Raw genomic sequence first — 14,333 nt, forward strand, 5'->3', positions numbered from 1 at the left:
AGGAATGTTTCCAAAAATAACATGTTTAGCAAAAGAAAGAAATCGCTATGCTCCATGGCATAAAGCATCCCGAACTAGCACTCAGATGACACTGAAATAGTTGCTGTAATGTTGAGACACTGTGTTCCTAAAACTGGACTGTCTTTAATCACTGTTAATCCCAGCAGAACAGGCATATTGTACCTTGTACCTACTGAGGTCGCTGGGAGTTTCCCTACTAGGTTCGGTGGGAAGAGAATGGGTGCCTCTGAGCCCTATAAAGCTACTGTCATGCAGCAGTTTGCCGAAGGCTTTTGATTTTTGGTTTGTAATTTTTCTGAAGTTCTATAGAATTATTCTAGTAAATTAAATTGTGCAGTCATCCATTTCTTTTAGTGTAGGATTGTAGTTTTATTAGCTCTAAAAGCATTTGCCCTATTTATGTAATTTATTTTACTTAAAGAAAAAACACAAAAAGAAAAGATGCAAATTGATTTACAGAGTGCCGATGTCACAGGAGCTTACTGGAATGTGACACTCTGGTATGTTGCTTAACTACTGGCCACTGCAACTTGTCAAGACGGTTGAAAATCCAGGTTACCACTCAGTGAAATTTCACTGAAGTGCAAGGAAGAGAAATGGAAGGGGTGCAGGAGCATTGCCACTGAAGGGAGGACGTAAGATTTCTCATTCTTTGCCCATTTTAAATTGTTGTACTAATTGACGAGCGAGTTTGGAGATTTTGTAAAGCTCTAATGACCATAGCTGCATTCTTCAAACCATTAGCTCAGTTTCCAGAGGGACCTATTGCTGATTTCAGGAATCACATGGAAAAAATGAGCTCCAGACAAACAGCGCAAACTGGGAGCTGAGTAATTACGGAGGTATTCAAATTTATGGCAGAAGATACCTTTATGTAGCACTTTATGATATGCCCAGATGAATCAGCTGGCAGGCTGTAAAACCGTATCGGGCTGCTTGTTTCTCTGCCTGGGCTTGCTGCAGGGCGCTTCGGGTTTGCTTCGCCCCCTCTCTTGTACACCTCCACACTGCTGCATCAGCAACAATATCTCTATCTCTATTATGTGTAGAGACATGCACAAAGCTCCACTAACTTCCGTTTTCATAGAATCCTAGAACGGTTTAGGTTGGAAGGGACCTTAAGGACCATCTAGTTCCAACCCCCCTGCCCTGGGCAGGGACACCTTCCCCCAGCCCAGGTTGCCCCAAGCCCCGTCCAACCTGGCCTTGAACACCTCCAGGGATGGGGCAGCCACAGCTTCTCTGGGCAGCGTGTACCAGTGTCTCATCCCTCTGACAGTGAAAAAATCTAAGTCTCCCCTCTTTCAGTTTAAAACCGTTATCCCTTGTCATATCACTGCACTCCCTCATCAAGAGTCCCTCCCCAGCTCTCCTGTAGCCCCTTTAGGGACTGGAAGGGCTATAAGGTCTCTCCGGAGCCTTCTATGCTCCAGGCTGAAAAAATGAATTCAATGGCTTAGTCTCATATTACTCAACTTCGTAGCTGGAGTTAATGGACCAGGCCTAATTCCAGACTGGTTCTCAATTCGTTGGATGTGGCTGATGCACAAATCAAATAGTTCTGGCACCCTGACGCTGTGAATGAAAAATGACACTAAACGAAATAGCTGTGTGAATTTCATCCCCATTCATGCAACAGACTAAAAGACAACTCGTATTTGGCAAAAGTACAGGAATGGGAGTAAAGATTCAAATCAGAAGAAAAAAAAATGTAAATGTTCTCAAGAGAAGTTTTTCCACAATGAAAAGAAAAGAAAAAAAAAAAACCCAAACAATGGAAACCCATGAGCTCAATCCAAGAAAGACCCATTCAGGAGAGTATAGTATCTTAATGGGATGTTAAGGTCTAAGAAATAGAGGGTCTTGCTAGAGGGGGCATTACATCTCTCTGCTGCTCAATAAGCATTACAGAGGAGTATTTTTCTCTCAAGATGAGGATTAACTGTAGACCCAGTTGGGTGCAGATGTGGGTTGTATCTGACCAGAGCAGTGCTGCTCCTGTCCTTGTCCCCCTTGCCATGGGTTCCATGTCTCATTTATTGAGGGTACTGCTTAAGGCAGCAGCTATAGCTTATTAATGTGATAGAAAACTTGCATTTTTTTTGTTGGGGTTTTGTTTATTTCAGATCATTTTCACTTGTGGCTGTACGTTTGCTAGAACTGGAACAAGTGGAGCAGTGGGCATGTTATCTCACCACCCGTAGTTTGGGGAGAGAGGTCAGGGGAGGAGGGTCCCCAGGTTCAGCGGGTACTTAAGGGTGGTTTTCTCATGATCCGTGTCTGCTATCAGAAAATGCCTCAGTATTAGTCTGTGTGTGAACACAGGCGTCTACGCTGGTCTCTGCAGACTTGAGCTGGATTCCCACTGTGCAAAGCATAACAAGATACAGGAGTCATATTTTAGTCTGAGACATTACAGACCGAATAGGTAGGATAATGAATGTGAAACGAAACACACAGAGACAGGAAAGAACCTGTGAAAAGTCACATGGGGAAAGTGAATTTGGAAATAAAACTAAAGTGTCCTGAGTCCAAGTGATTTTTTGATTGCACAGAATAAACATTCCCTTATCTCACCTAGTGGGCCTTGAATATCTTGGCCTTAAGCAAGCAGAATTTTTTTGTAATATTTTCCGGTCTGGTTACAACAGTCTTATCGTAGAAGGACTGTGCGCTGTATCTTTCTGAAAGTCTTTGTCATGAGCTGTGGCATTGCAACTGGAATGTTTATTGTACTCTGTCATTATTTATACTCCACCGCTTCCATTGACTGCCTGTCCCACCCGCTCCCCGGAGATTAGCGGAGTCAGGGAAAGGATAAATGGTTAGCAGCTAGTAAAGGGATGTAAGAGCTGAAAGGGTCAATATAAAACAAAGGCTGCCACATATAATTCACAAAGAATGTGAGGCATTGCTTTTCAGAGGCAACATTCGCATAGCCAGGATTTTAATGAGAATGGAAAATGCTAACATATAAATCCAGTCCTAGGAAAAAAATATTAGCAACAAACGTACTGAGTGGTAAATATTTTTACCATTAAGCCTGGTACTCTGTTTCTGACGTGAGCTATTAAAACTCCTCCTAAAGCTTTCATTAAATCACATCTTCAAAACATTCTTTAACACATGGTCCTTTGTTTGGAAAGAAATGTTAGCAAAGATGGTTTGAGAAATGTACGATGATGAACCAACTGAATATCTTACAAAACCTTGTTTTTTTTCAAAGCGTGCAATGCAGACCTCATCAAACTCTTACTGAAGCTGATGAAGGGGCTTCTGACATCTTCTGAAGCTGATATTTTCCTTCAGGAGTACGATTTTATTCATATTAGCATATCTACATCATAAACCAGAGTCCCGTTAAGGTACTTGCCGTACACACACAAAACAAAAGGATTTCTGTGCCTGTACCTTGAAGACCTTGCTCCTTGGGTGCTCTCTTAGCTCCTGCTGCTTTGCTGTCACCTCTGTTCCTCCTTACCAAGGGTTGCTAAAGCCCTTGCTTATGCAGGTGTGTACATGGGAGCCAGGATTGTGCTTCAGCTGGAGCCCTGGGTAAAGCCTCACTGGTTTAACTGGGCTCCCAAAGGAGGCAGGGGGAACCTTCCCCAGGACCAGCAGCCCTTGCCATATTCCTATTCCCATGGTGCCCTCTGTCTTTTTCCTGCTTCATGGGTGGGTTTTGGCCATGTCAGACCTCTTGAATTCCCAGACTACCAAAGTTACCCATTCCTAGAAGCTAATTTTGTCTTTGGAGGTGAAGTGCAGGGCACCAAAGTCTCTATAAAGAAGATAAATGCGTTCTTCCCGATTATTCCATAGACGGTCCATTATTCCTGTTATTATCGTGCAGAGCACATGAAATTTTAATGTTTCACTGCTCCAGGCTGTCGAAGTCCTAGCACTCTTCAAAAACAAGGATGCAGACTTTATTTGGTCTTTGAGCAGGAAAATCAGGACAACTTTGTACTATTTCTTTTTGTCTACTTAGAAAAGGTAATACGTATTGATTCTTCACTTGGAAATCTATCCTGGGCAAACTACTATGTACTCCTTGTGTGAAAAATTGCCTGAATAGTCTCTAAAGCCTCCTCTATAATAAATATGAGTGAATATTGATTGTTTTTTGTTACAGTTATGACTTTCAGTCTTGTAGGAAATAGAGATGTTTGCTACTTCAGACTTCATTTGTGTTTTGGCAAAGAAGTGTGTACAGCCGAAACCAAAAAGCGCCAGTGAGACTTCCCATTGCTGTTGAGCTTTGTAGCTTCATGTTGGTTTTGAGTTTGGTGCAACTTCTCGCTGGTGCCAGTGCTTGTTATTTGTAGGTACCGAACCTCTGTTTTACGGGGTTTCAGTTTCGGATGAGCTCTGTGAAATCTAGTTATAACAACCCCGGAACGTCTTCTTTGGGATATGGGTGACTACTGTAGAAACGGGAGCAAAGACTCGCAGGCACTGACTGCCTGTCTGTCCCGCTGCCCTCCATGGGTGGTGGGGCACAACGGGCAAAGTGCCCAACTCCTACCCCGCTAGTGCCGAGTGGTCCCGATTTCTTGGTTCTGATTGAAATTCTCTCTGCCCCAGTAACATGGCGATTGTGAACCACAACTGCGGTTTAGATGTGAAATTTGAGTATCTCGCATGGTTCGCATCTGATGCAAATGTTTCTCTTAAAAAAAAAAAAAAAAAAGAGATCCATCAAGACGAAAAGTCCAAGCACTGTTTTGGAAACCAAGAATTGTGGAAATATTACCTAATAGGAAAAGTATTCTTAAAACTGATCCTACTCTGTGCATCCCTTTAAGGGATTATGCTTTATGCCTGCCTTCTGGTCCCTGTCACAGCCCTTGTCATTGCCGAGACATTGTTTCCTGTTACAGAGCTCTGCGTTAGGCCTGGACAGTTGTATGGCAAAGGGAAATGTTTCTGCCTATGTCAAAATACTACAGGTGAATGGTGGGGGGGAGAAAAAAAAAAAGGTTTGTTTGCCTCTTTCATTATGGTTCTGTTGGATGAGAAAACGTGTCTGTTTTTAAATAGCCTTTTCAATATCAGTCAGACCAGTTGTTTTCCTTTAGCGGTACTTTCACATGAGTTAAGAAAAATAGAGGAGATTAAGAAAGGGTGTATAGAAGGAACATCTGCTTCTTGTATTAGAAAAGCGATACATTTCTAATATAATAATGCAGAGTAGCAGAAAAAGGCACAGTAAAAGGAGACAAAAAACCTTAACAAAAGACATCGTCATCTATTTCACTAAGCAGTTTTGGAAAGTTATCATGAATTTGTATCAGCATGACCACAAAATCTACTTTATTATGCTGATTATAAGGAGGGTGGGGAAAAGCTGTAACGATACTTCATTCATCTATCCAAAAAGGCCTGTAAGCTTCTAGCAGTGTATGTGATTAGAATTTTGTAAGGCTGGTGTCTGGTTTGCACAGACAACTTTATAAGTATTTGACTTCATTTGCATTAAAAGTAGTGTTTTCAAGGAGCCTACGCGTGCAGAAGCAGCGCAAAGCAACACAGTCTTGGACCAGAGGAATAAACACAACACCCACTTGCGTTAAAAGCCAGCCTTGGCAAGTGGGATCTCCCAAAATTACTTCCTGGAAGAACGAGGCCAAATGCCCAGGTTTGGGGTAGTTTTGTATTTTTAGCTTTGCTTCATCCGTGCTTAGAAACTACTTTCAGCCTGGCCCATCTAACTCAGACGTGTTAAAACAGATTACAGCATAAAAAGCATAAATGAGATCTTGGCTAGGGGAGAATGGCCCCATGGGATTTGGTGCGTACGGCCTCAGCAATCTCCACTTCAGGTGGGTCTACCAATGAAAACAATGATAGATTTAATTTCTTTTCATTTATTTACTTGCTAGTCCACCAAACTCTTCTCGAGCCCTGACAATCAAGCTCGGTTTCATCTTCTGCCCGGGGTGAAGTTTTGCTGGCTCTCAGTGTGTGCTGGACGGAAGGGGAGACGGGGAGAGCACAAAAGCTGCTCTGCATTACATTAAAACAAAATAAGGTCTTTTAAGCAATGAGTAACTGCTTCAACACGGGCACCTTGAGTGAAATAACTTGCATTTTAAATTACCTGATTTAAATTAGATCTCTTTGGAGCTAGACTGCATTCATTAATTTTGGAGAGCTAATATCTAGTTGGAGGTTATGCCCTGAGTCAGTTGGAGGCAATGCGGAGTGTCCCGACAAGTTTGATGGCTCTGGCTCTGCGTCAGCAGTTCTATCGATAACATGCAGGGAACAAAATAGCTCTCGCCTGCTCTCTCGTTCGAATTGACTTGCTAAAACTCAAAGAAGTGAGAAAATGTGTCCCAGGTGTTTCACTATCAGTGACTTAACTTTGTACTCCTTAGTCCATCCTTAGATGTCTAAATCATGTACAGGTTTAGAGGGCTGTGTACGTATAAATTTTTTTCTTACATATGGATATAACTGTTTAACTGTAAAGACATATCAAAACCATCTGACTGCTATATTGCTAATTACTTAAATGAGACTATTTCTATAGAGATAATATTTTCACTTTGTCATTCTTTGGAACAGAACTGTGTTTTAAGGGACATGAGAAATAATTTTTTCACGTAAGCATTAAGGCAGCTTTTCATACAGATCATCAGTTCAATCCTGTGTTTATTGGTGCTCACGTAAGGCAAGGTTGCCACGCTGAGCCCCATTTCTCACTGAGTGGTATTTAAAATTTTTAAACATCAAATGTTTACTGACACAACTTTCTTGCTGCCCAAATTGAATTTCAAAGGTCCTTATCCTGCAGTTTCTGTTTCTGCATGCCTTCCATTGAAGTCAACTCCATGCATCTCCAATGAAAATGAGCCACCTTCTCTCTGTGGCTATTTTTCAGCCTTTCTGTGCTTTCCATTTATTACCATGATTTACAACAATATTGTGAGTATTATTAATCCAGATTGCAGTCAATGGGAGCTTGGCATGGTTTTACTCTGCAGTACTGCATCTTCAATAGTTTTGGCTTCCAAGCTGAAAGAACGTGGCATGCAACTACTTGTCACTGCCCAGTGTTAACAAATACGTACAAAACACTCATCATGCCCATATGCACCCGGGCCAAAGAGAGAGGAAAAAAGGAAGAAATAGATTGTTACATTTTTGAGATCTTTGAGACTGAGGAATGTATGAAAGCCACGAAAGCCTAGCCTGTAGAGGATACGTGGCTTAGTGAGGCTGAGCAAGGTACTTTGTGCTCAGAAATTCCTGAGTCCAGGCCTCGGCGCTGACCCACTGATGCTCTGCTGTGTTAACTCCCTGAGGGATCTACGTGAACATAACTTCTGTGTTAGGGTGGGAATCTTTTAGCTGTAAAATTAAAGAAAAGCCATTTGGGAGCTGTGCATGTGTGTTTAGGGAGATTATAATTTTAACTCAAAGTTGCAGTCCGTTTCCATCGCCAAAAATGCAGCTTTCCTCAAGGAGTTTGGAAAAAAATGACTTTTATGCTATTTAGCACCCAAAACCAGAGAGAAGAGCTATTAAGCTTTTAACGCTGTCATGACATTGCACCTAGAGTACATTCAGCAATGACTGCCCTGGCTTTTCTAGGTGCCACGAAGACTACTTGTGCTGTAACCAGGCAACTGGAGGTGGATCAAGGAGACAAGCTGAGGAAAGATGAGCACCAAGTAATAGTTTCAGTTTGTGTAGATCACAAGCAACTGTTTTACAGATGCACAGTGCCTGACAGCCCGCACTGAGACCTGCAAGGGGTCAGATGTTGTCCTGGCAGCTGTTGGTTGGTGCTGTGAGAAAGGTGGGATCCTGTTAAGAGGATGGCGTTTTTATTTAAGGGAATGTGGACTTGGTAGTCTAAGAAAAATAGCAAGATCTTCTGATGCTATACACATTCAGAAGTAGTCAAATTTTTTTTTGCTATGCACAATAATTAAAAAAAAGTACCAGGACAATTTCCTCATCCATTTCCTCCTCCTTTTCTTTCTCTCTTTATACAAATGCGAACTAGTAGAGCAGCCAAGACATTTTTCAGTCTGTTGCTCATGGGTTTTTTCAGTACTTTTTTTGTTCTCACACTGCTTGCCCAATACAGCAGCTGTTAAATGGAGAACTCTGAGGACTAGGGTGTAGCGTTCAATTAACAATATTTTTGCAGGATATTGGTGTAGCATTCAATTAACAGTATTTTTGCGGAAAATTCATATGTTGACTATTTTTCACTTCAGGTAAAGGAAAGATCAAACCCAACCCATATTTAGTTACGTATGACAATCTTTTCTAATTTCAGACGGCTTTTTAGCTTCTGATATTTCACTGTTCTTTTCCTTTATATAGTTGTCTGCCACAGTCTTCCACCCTTTGTGATATCATGGGATTTTTTATTTTTTAACTGTATGATTGTACTATTAAGAAGTACATTAATCGAGCTTTCATGTTAACCCTGGGAACCTGCAGTGTTTCGCTCATTGCTTCAGTGTGTGTTGGCATAACTCTGTTGACAACAATGGAACAACTAAAGGTCTGGCTTTTATAATTCCCTATTGATAAGCTAAATTCATTTTTGTACAATTTGTAACATTTTTTTCGTTACATACACTAGTTACGTCTTAGGGTGAGTCAGTCAAACAGACTCTAAATTAAAATAGTTTGGTGATCTATGCCCAAGGTCTGTTGCAATGCTTTCTCCTAGCTTGGAAGATAACAGCCAATATAGCCACTACAGAAATAGGTGATTATTCTTTCTTTCTCTTTCTTTCTGTCTGTCTTTTTCCAGGGAACTGAGTAAATGAATGTACCTTAAAATTTTAATTTTCTAGGTAATTAGGAGAAGTGGATTGTATAAGGTGGAACGGAAAGTTAATAAACCATGCGGCCCTGGATAGGTCGCGCTAACAGTCAGGATGTCGCTGCAAGGACAGGAAATCCTTATATTGGAAGCACCATTTTAGTTTCTAATCCATAGATCAGAACCAAAACTGCTTTTGATTCATACACCTGTAAGAGTATTTCAGTGGGGCTGTGAACTGCACAAATGACGGGAGCATACTGACAAGAGGCTTGCTTGTCTTAGTGCCTTTTCTTGCCACCTTTGAAATAATCCATGGTATTTTTGGAGGCTGAGAAAACAAGGCTTCAAAATCTCTGAATTAGCCAAAAGGCTGTGTTTTGTAAACAGAGACAAGTGAACTCCAAATTGGACTTAATAGGGTAAATTATCGTCTGCTTTGGATGAGAGGAAGTCCAACACCCAACGCATTGGGCTTGGATCTACTCAGTTTAGGTCAATGGCAGATCTGACCCACAGGTTCGTCCTTCACATTGGAGAAAAATGCATATTGAATTAGAAGGTGCACACCCTCCTCCCCTGGTGGCCACCACTATGTAGCTAAATATTTGTTTTTTAAATTCAGGGGAGGAGAAGCAAGCTAATCACATAAAGGTTCACCCCACCCTCTCTTTGGCTTCTCTCCCTTGGCAAGCTTTCCCAGCAGCAGCTGGCCGACTGTTTTTCTTTGGCAATTGTGTTCATGACATTTCCTGCAACTAGGTTTTCCTGAAGGTTTCCAGCAGTCCTTTCAGCCCCCTACCCCCCTGTTTTGGCCTCTTCACCCACTAGCCATGGCCTCGTGCCTAGTTCCCATCCCTGTCCCCATCACACATCCATGCACATCCTCTGTACGCTCTCAACACATACAATGAGCATCTGTGGTTTACTTCTAAGTCTGACTAATCTACCGAGAGTCAGTGGTTACTGTAAGGGATGCTGAACAGAGACAGTCCTTCCTCAAGATACATGCTCCATCAGACAGACACAGAGTTTGCACTCTTTCTCAGTGACAAGAGGTTGCTTTCCTCTTTCAATGTAATTCTTTTTTGAAGAAGCTGCACGTACCCCTCTCTGTGCAGAAGGGCTGATATAACAGACCTAGATTAGGGGGAACCGATGCACGGATCCTGGATTACTTAGCATGCTGGTACTTTCCCTTTCCACGCTACTGAAAGCTGCACAAACTGTCCTTTCACAGGCTTTTATAAGCACTCAAGTGACTTAATCTTTCAGTGTAAAAGCCTACTTGTATATTAAGCTTTCTGTTATCAATGTCATTAAATCAATATCCTCAGTGCTACAGGATCCAAGTCACATATAAGCTGTCACACACAGTTTAACTTAAGAAATGCAGTATTGAGGTACAGCCAGTTCGTTTTTCATAGTAGAGAGTACTTTGAAGTAGAGCTGTTAAAGATCAGAGAGGGTTTATTCCTCATTGTAGCCAGTTTCTTATATGTTGGGGGGGTTTCTATTCTAGTGTCAGTTTTGTTGCAGAACTTCAGTGAAGTCTGAGAAGATGAGTGTTTTATGCAGTTATCATAATTGGCACTGTAAAGCCTTGTGAAGCACATGTCGTGTGTGTTAAAACATGGGACATTCTTTAAGAGGAGTAAATAGGCAAATTGGTATGGACCCTTCTTGTATGCACATCATTTATCTATTCTTTTTCCGTGTGGGTATGCATATAGTTTTGAACAGCTCAGAGACTGTATAGCCTCACTTGGTGTAGTCCTTTGTCTAATGAGTGACATGTGTGTTTAGAGTTGAAGATGGAGAAAAACAATAGGTTGTCGCTTGCCAGAGATACTTAATTGAGGGTAAAATATACATCTGGCATTTATTTGTGTAAAGGGATACACAACTGAAGTGCTATGTCTTCTTCCAGGCTGACCCTGCTGTGCCCTTTCCATTTAGTGTATTAAGAATGGAGATTTATCTAGAGATATCTTACAAATCAGAAATGACAGTTGCTGTATGATCTTAGCTGTTATTACAGCAGATCTTTCTCTCTCTCTCTTTTTTTTTTTTTTTTTAGCCACTGTTTGTCTGTCATACAAGTGAAGTAATTTGTAATACAAACTGACTATGGATTCTCTCAATTGCTTGCTTCGGGAAAGCTATAGACATGATGGACTTAACATTATACAGTGTAATGGGCAACCATTATGCCACATGCCCTTACTGCTGGTAAAACAGGAAGAACTCTGCCAACAAAACTTTAAATTAACTGAAGTTGCAGAAGGCAGTTTTCCAGCCATGGGTTATGGCTCATCAGTCTTCTGCAGTTCCTGAACTAGTGCGTTTCAGGAATACTCTGAGCAGCAAGAGGTGGGATTAAGGGAAGGAAGCAGTTTCTGAAAGACACTCTGTATTTCATAGGTGGTTTGTGATTTGGAAGGTGTGCAGGACACCTGCCGTTGTTAAAGGTGAGGTTCGTGGTGGGGCACAGTCTGAAAGGAATGGGAAATTCAGAATCGATGGATCTAGCAGGGAACATACCAGTTTGATCCTGAAGCTTTGCATGGGGCCTTCACAGTGCAGCCAGCAATGGGGAAGGGCTTTCACAGGTGAGGAAGCAGCCCTATGTATTAATTAATGTCATATACTTGGTTTTCTACATGTCTCTCGCCACACCTGAAAAGAAAGTGGCATGAGCAGATTGGGGGTTATATCAGTGAGATATTTCCTGGTGATGGGGAATGTGAATCTTGTCCCATCATCACTTCACCGTGTAGCAGGGAGGTTTTACTGTTTGCTTCGCCCCCCTTTGTAGAAAAAGGCTACAGGATGTCACCAGAGTCAAAGGGGAAAATAGAGACCCTTGGCAGATAAGTGGCAGGCTTTTCTCTTCACAAAGCTCTGCTTCTGTGAGTACCTGACCTGCAGTCTCGGCTGTTTCTCTGATGAAAGCTTAGGGAAAACAGGGTGAGTCAAGGAACTAGAAATTTTGTCCAGGGCTGTTGCTCCAGCAGATAAGAAAATTCCATTTATGTTATCCAGAGATGTGAGTTAAGAAGAAGTAACTAGCCTTATCTACAGCATAGCTACTTGAAGTGTGTGGAAATCCAGTATGAATGTGTGAATGTCCTGGGTTAGGCAAAAATGCTTTATTATCGCTAGTAAGGAGGGAACCGTTCTACCTTGTGCCTGACACTTGTTGGACTTGTGGGCGAGGAGAAGGAAAATTGCATCAGAGACTTCTTGCACTTGGTTGAGTTTCAGCACGATGAGGTGGTGGGGCTTTTTTCCTTCTTTCTCTAAAACAAGGAAAGCAATATTTGGTTATCTTTCAGCTTGAGAGGAGAATTGTGTTGCAATAATCCAAGGGCTGTTAGTTCATCAGTGATTTGTTTTTGTTGAGGACTCCGGTAAGCAAAAAAATGCCTTAAGGTAGGGTCTAACACAATGTGGACTTTGAGGATTTATGTATTAGAAAGGGTTGAACAGACCCTGGAAATCCTCCAGTTTGCATATTTTGTCTATAACAAACTGTTACTACACTCCAATATAATTTGAATTATTTCATCAAGAAACTGGTGTAACAGTGGAGAATGGGGTCTCAAAGCTTCCCTAATGGAGAAGATTGAGTTAATGGCTAAATCTGTTTATGGAAGATAGAAATTATGTCATCATAAGGCTAAGGTGTGTTAAAATAAAATCTTGAATTATGGCATTGCTCTTTCAGTCTGATTGTATGTTTTAAAAGACTCACTATTGTGGAAAGAAAAATGTCTGTGAGCTGGTCATTGTAATGCACATATTTCAGTGTTATTAATCCTAAAATGTGAGATTCTTATTACCCACTGAGAACAAAACCCAATGAAGCCAAATATGTGCTGAAGAATAACAACCCAATCCTGCAAAAAGTGACACCTATATGTCTGCTTATATACAATAAATAATCCTGGCTTGCTGTTTATTTAAATAGGACACAGATTTCTCACTCAAAGTGATACGAGTTTAATCCCAGTGTGTAAAATTAAGACTGAGTACCAGCCTTTGCACATTTGGAGTTTGTGTTAAAGCCATGAAGACTGACAAAATTTGCATTCAGTTATGGTGTGTTAATCTAGAATAAGTCTATTGAAGTTATTATAACAATGAGAATTTAAAGTAGTTGAATAGTGGAATTTAGTTCTTTTAAACATTCCTTCAGGGTTCGTATTTTCTTTCTTGCAGACTCCCAGACAATACAGCCAAGCACTAAATAAGAGTAACAGAGTTCATCTTTACTGTGCATTTCTGGACTATAGGTATGTTACGTAATTTCAAATTATTGAACTTGGTTTAATTAAATTACACTTCTTTTGTGATGCTATGTATTACCTATATTCTTCTTGTTCTCTTTCATCCATGGAAATAGTTAACGAAATGGAGCCACTGGTTTACAAAAAACACAATCTCATAGCGGCTTCTTACCATAAACAGGAGACTTGTTATTCATAGACCCTATGTTAGGTAGGTAATTGAGAGACTGAAAAATTTTGGAGTCAAAACTGCAGACTGATACAAATCGTGCTTATCTTGGTTTATGAGTATGTCCACTTGGGCAGATGCTTGGATGTTTTAAGATGGCAAACCTCCAGCAGAGCCATTGTTTTCACTGGATCTGTGCCTGTGTCACAACACCATGTGAGAGCAGTATTTCAGAGCTGTGAATTTTGGCTAATGCATGGAATGGAGAAATGCTGTGCCCCTGAACAAAAATTAGAGTGCAAGGGGCATAAATAGCACCTTAAGTTTCACTCACAAAACAGGAACTACGGAAAAGCAGTAGCTTTTAATTTTTTTAGCTCTGAACGTATTTAATCTGGTTTTGATTTCCAAACATGTTGCTCTTACTGAATCAATTGAGAAAGAATACAAATAGTGAATTCTGAATTTCATGGGGATTAACCGTTTTTGAGCCGTAACGGTATAAGCCTAATGGATGTAGCAATGGCCTGCAATGCTGTGAGCCCTCCTGCCTGGCATGCACATGGGAAGGTCACTGTAATTGTTTTACTGAAGTTTTGTTACAAGTATGTTGAACTCTCCCAGCTGTTGGCAGTTACTCATTGTTATGGTTACTCACAAATTGCAGTAAATTAGAAACAGATTTTACTGAAGCGAATTAATACGGTTGGGACATTGTTCCTGTACTGTTTTCCATTGGGACTTGGGCCCTTGAGGCTTTGCCTCACGATAGAAACCGGAATATGAAAGCTGTCCTTCCAAATGAGTTTTATTTATGGCAAGATAGTCTTATTCCCTAGTGCATGGTAGTTAAAGAATATGCAATTGATTTCTGACCTGCGATAGACTCTCTTTGAGAACTCAAAGAGGTCCCAAAGGACAGAGGAAAAGTGAGGTAGTACCTATCTTTAAAATAAATGCCAAGAAAAATACAGATTGCTCAGTCTAGCTTCAGGACCCAGAATAATATCAAAAGGAATAAATGGTTCAGCACCAGGCGGTTCAGGTGGGTGAC

At 41.0% G+C, this 14,333-nt stretch overlaps 1 protein-coding gene across 1 annotated transcript in view; it reads left to right on the top strand.

Annotated features, from left to right (window-relative positions):
- Positions 1–14,333, top strand: part of GPR133 (G protein-coupled receptor 133) — a 156,232-nt gene that overhangs the window by 72,623 nt on the left and 69,276 nt on the right. The window contains exon 14 of the mRNA XM_009888102.1: positions 13,043–13,116. Coding sequence (XP_009886404.1) covers positions 13,043–13,116 — 74 coding nt within the window. The remainder of the gene's footprint in view (positions 1–13,042; positions 13,117–14,333) is intronic.

Source organism: Charadrius vociferus, unplaced genomic scaffold, assembly GCF_000708025.1.
Source record: "Charadrius vociferus isolate BGI_N301 unplaced genomic scaffold, ASM70802v2 scaffold326, whole genome shotgun sequence".
Taxonomy (NCBI): Eukaryota; Metazoa; Chordata; class Aves; order Charadriiformes; family Charadriidae; genus Charadrius; species Charadrius vociferus.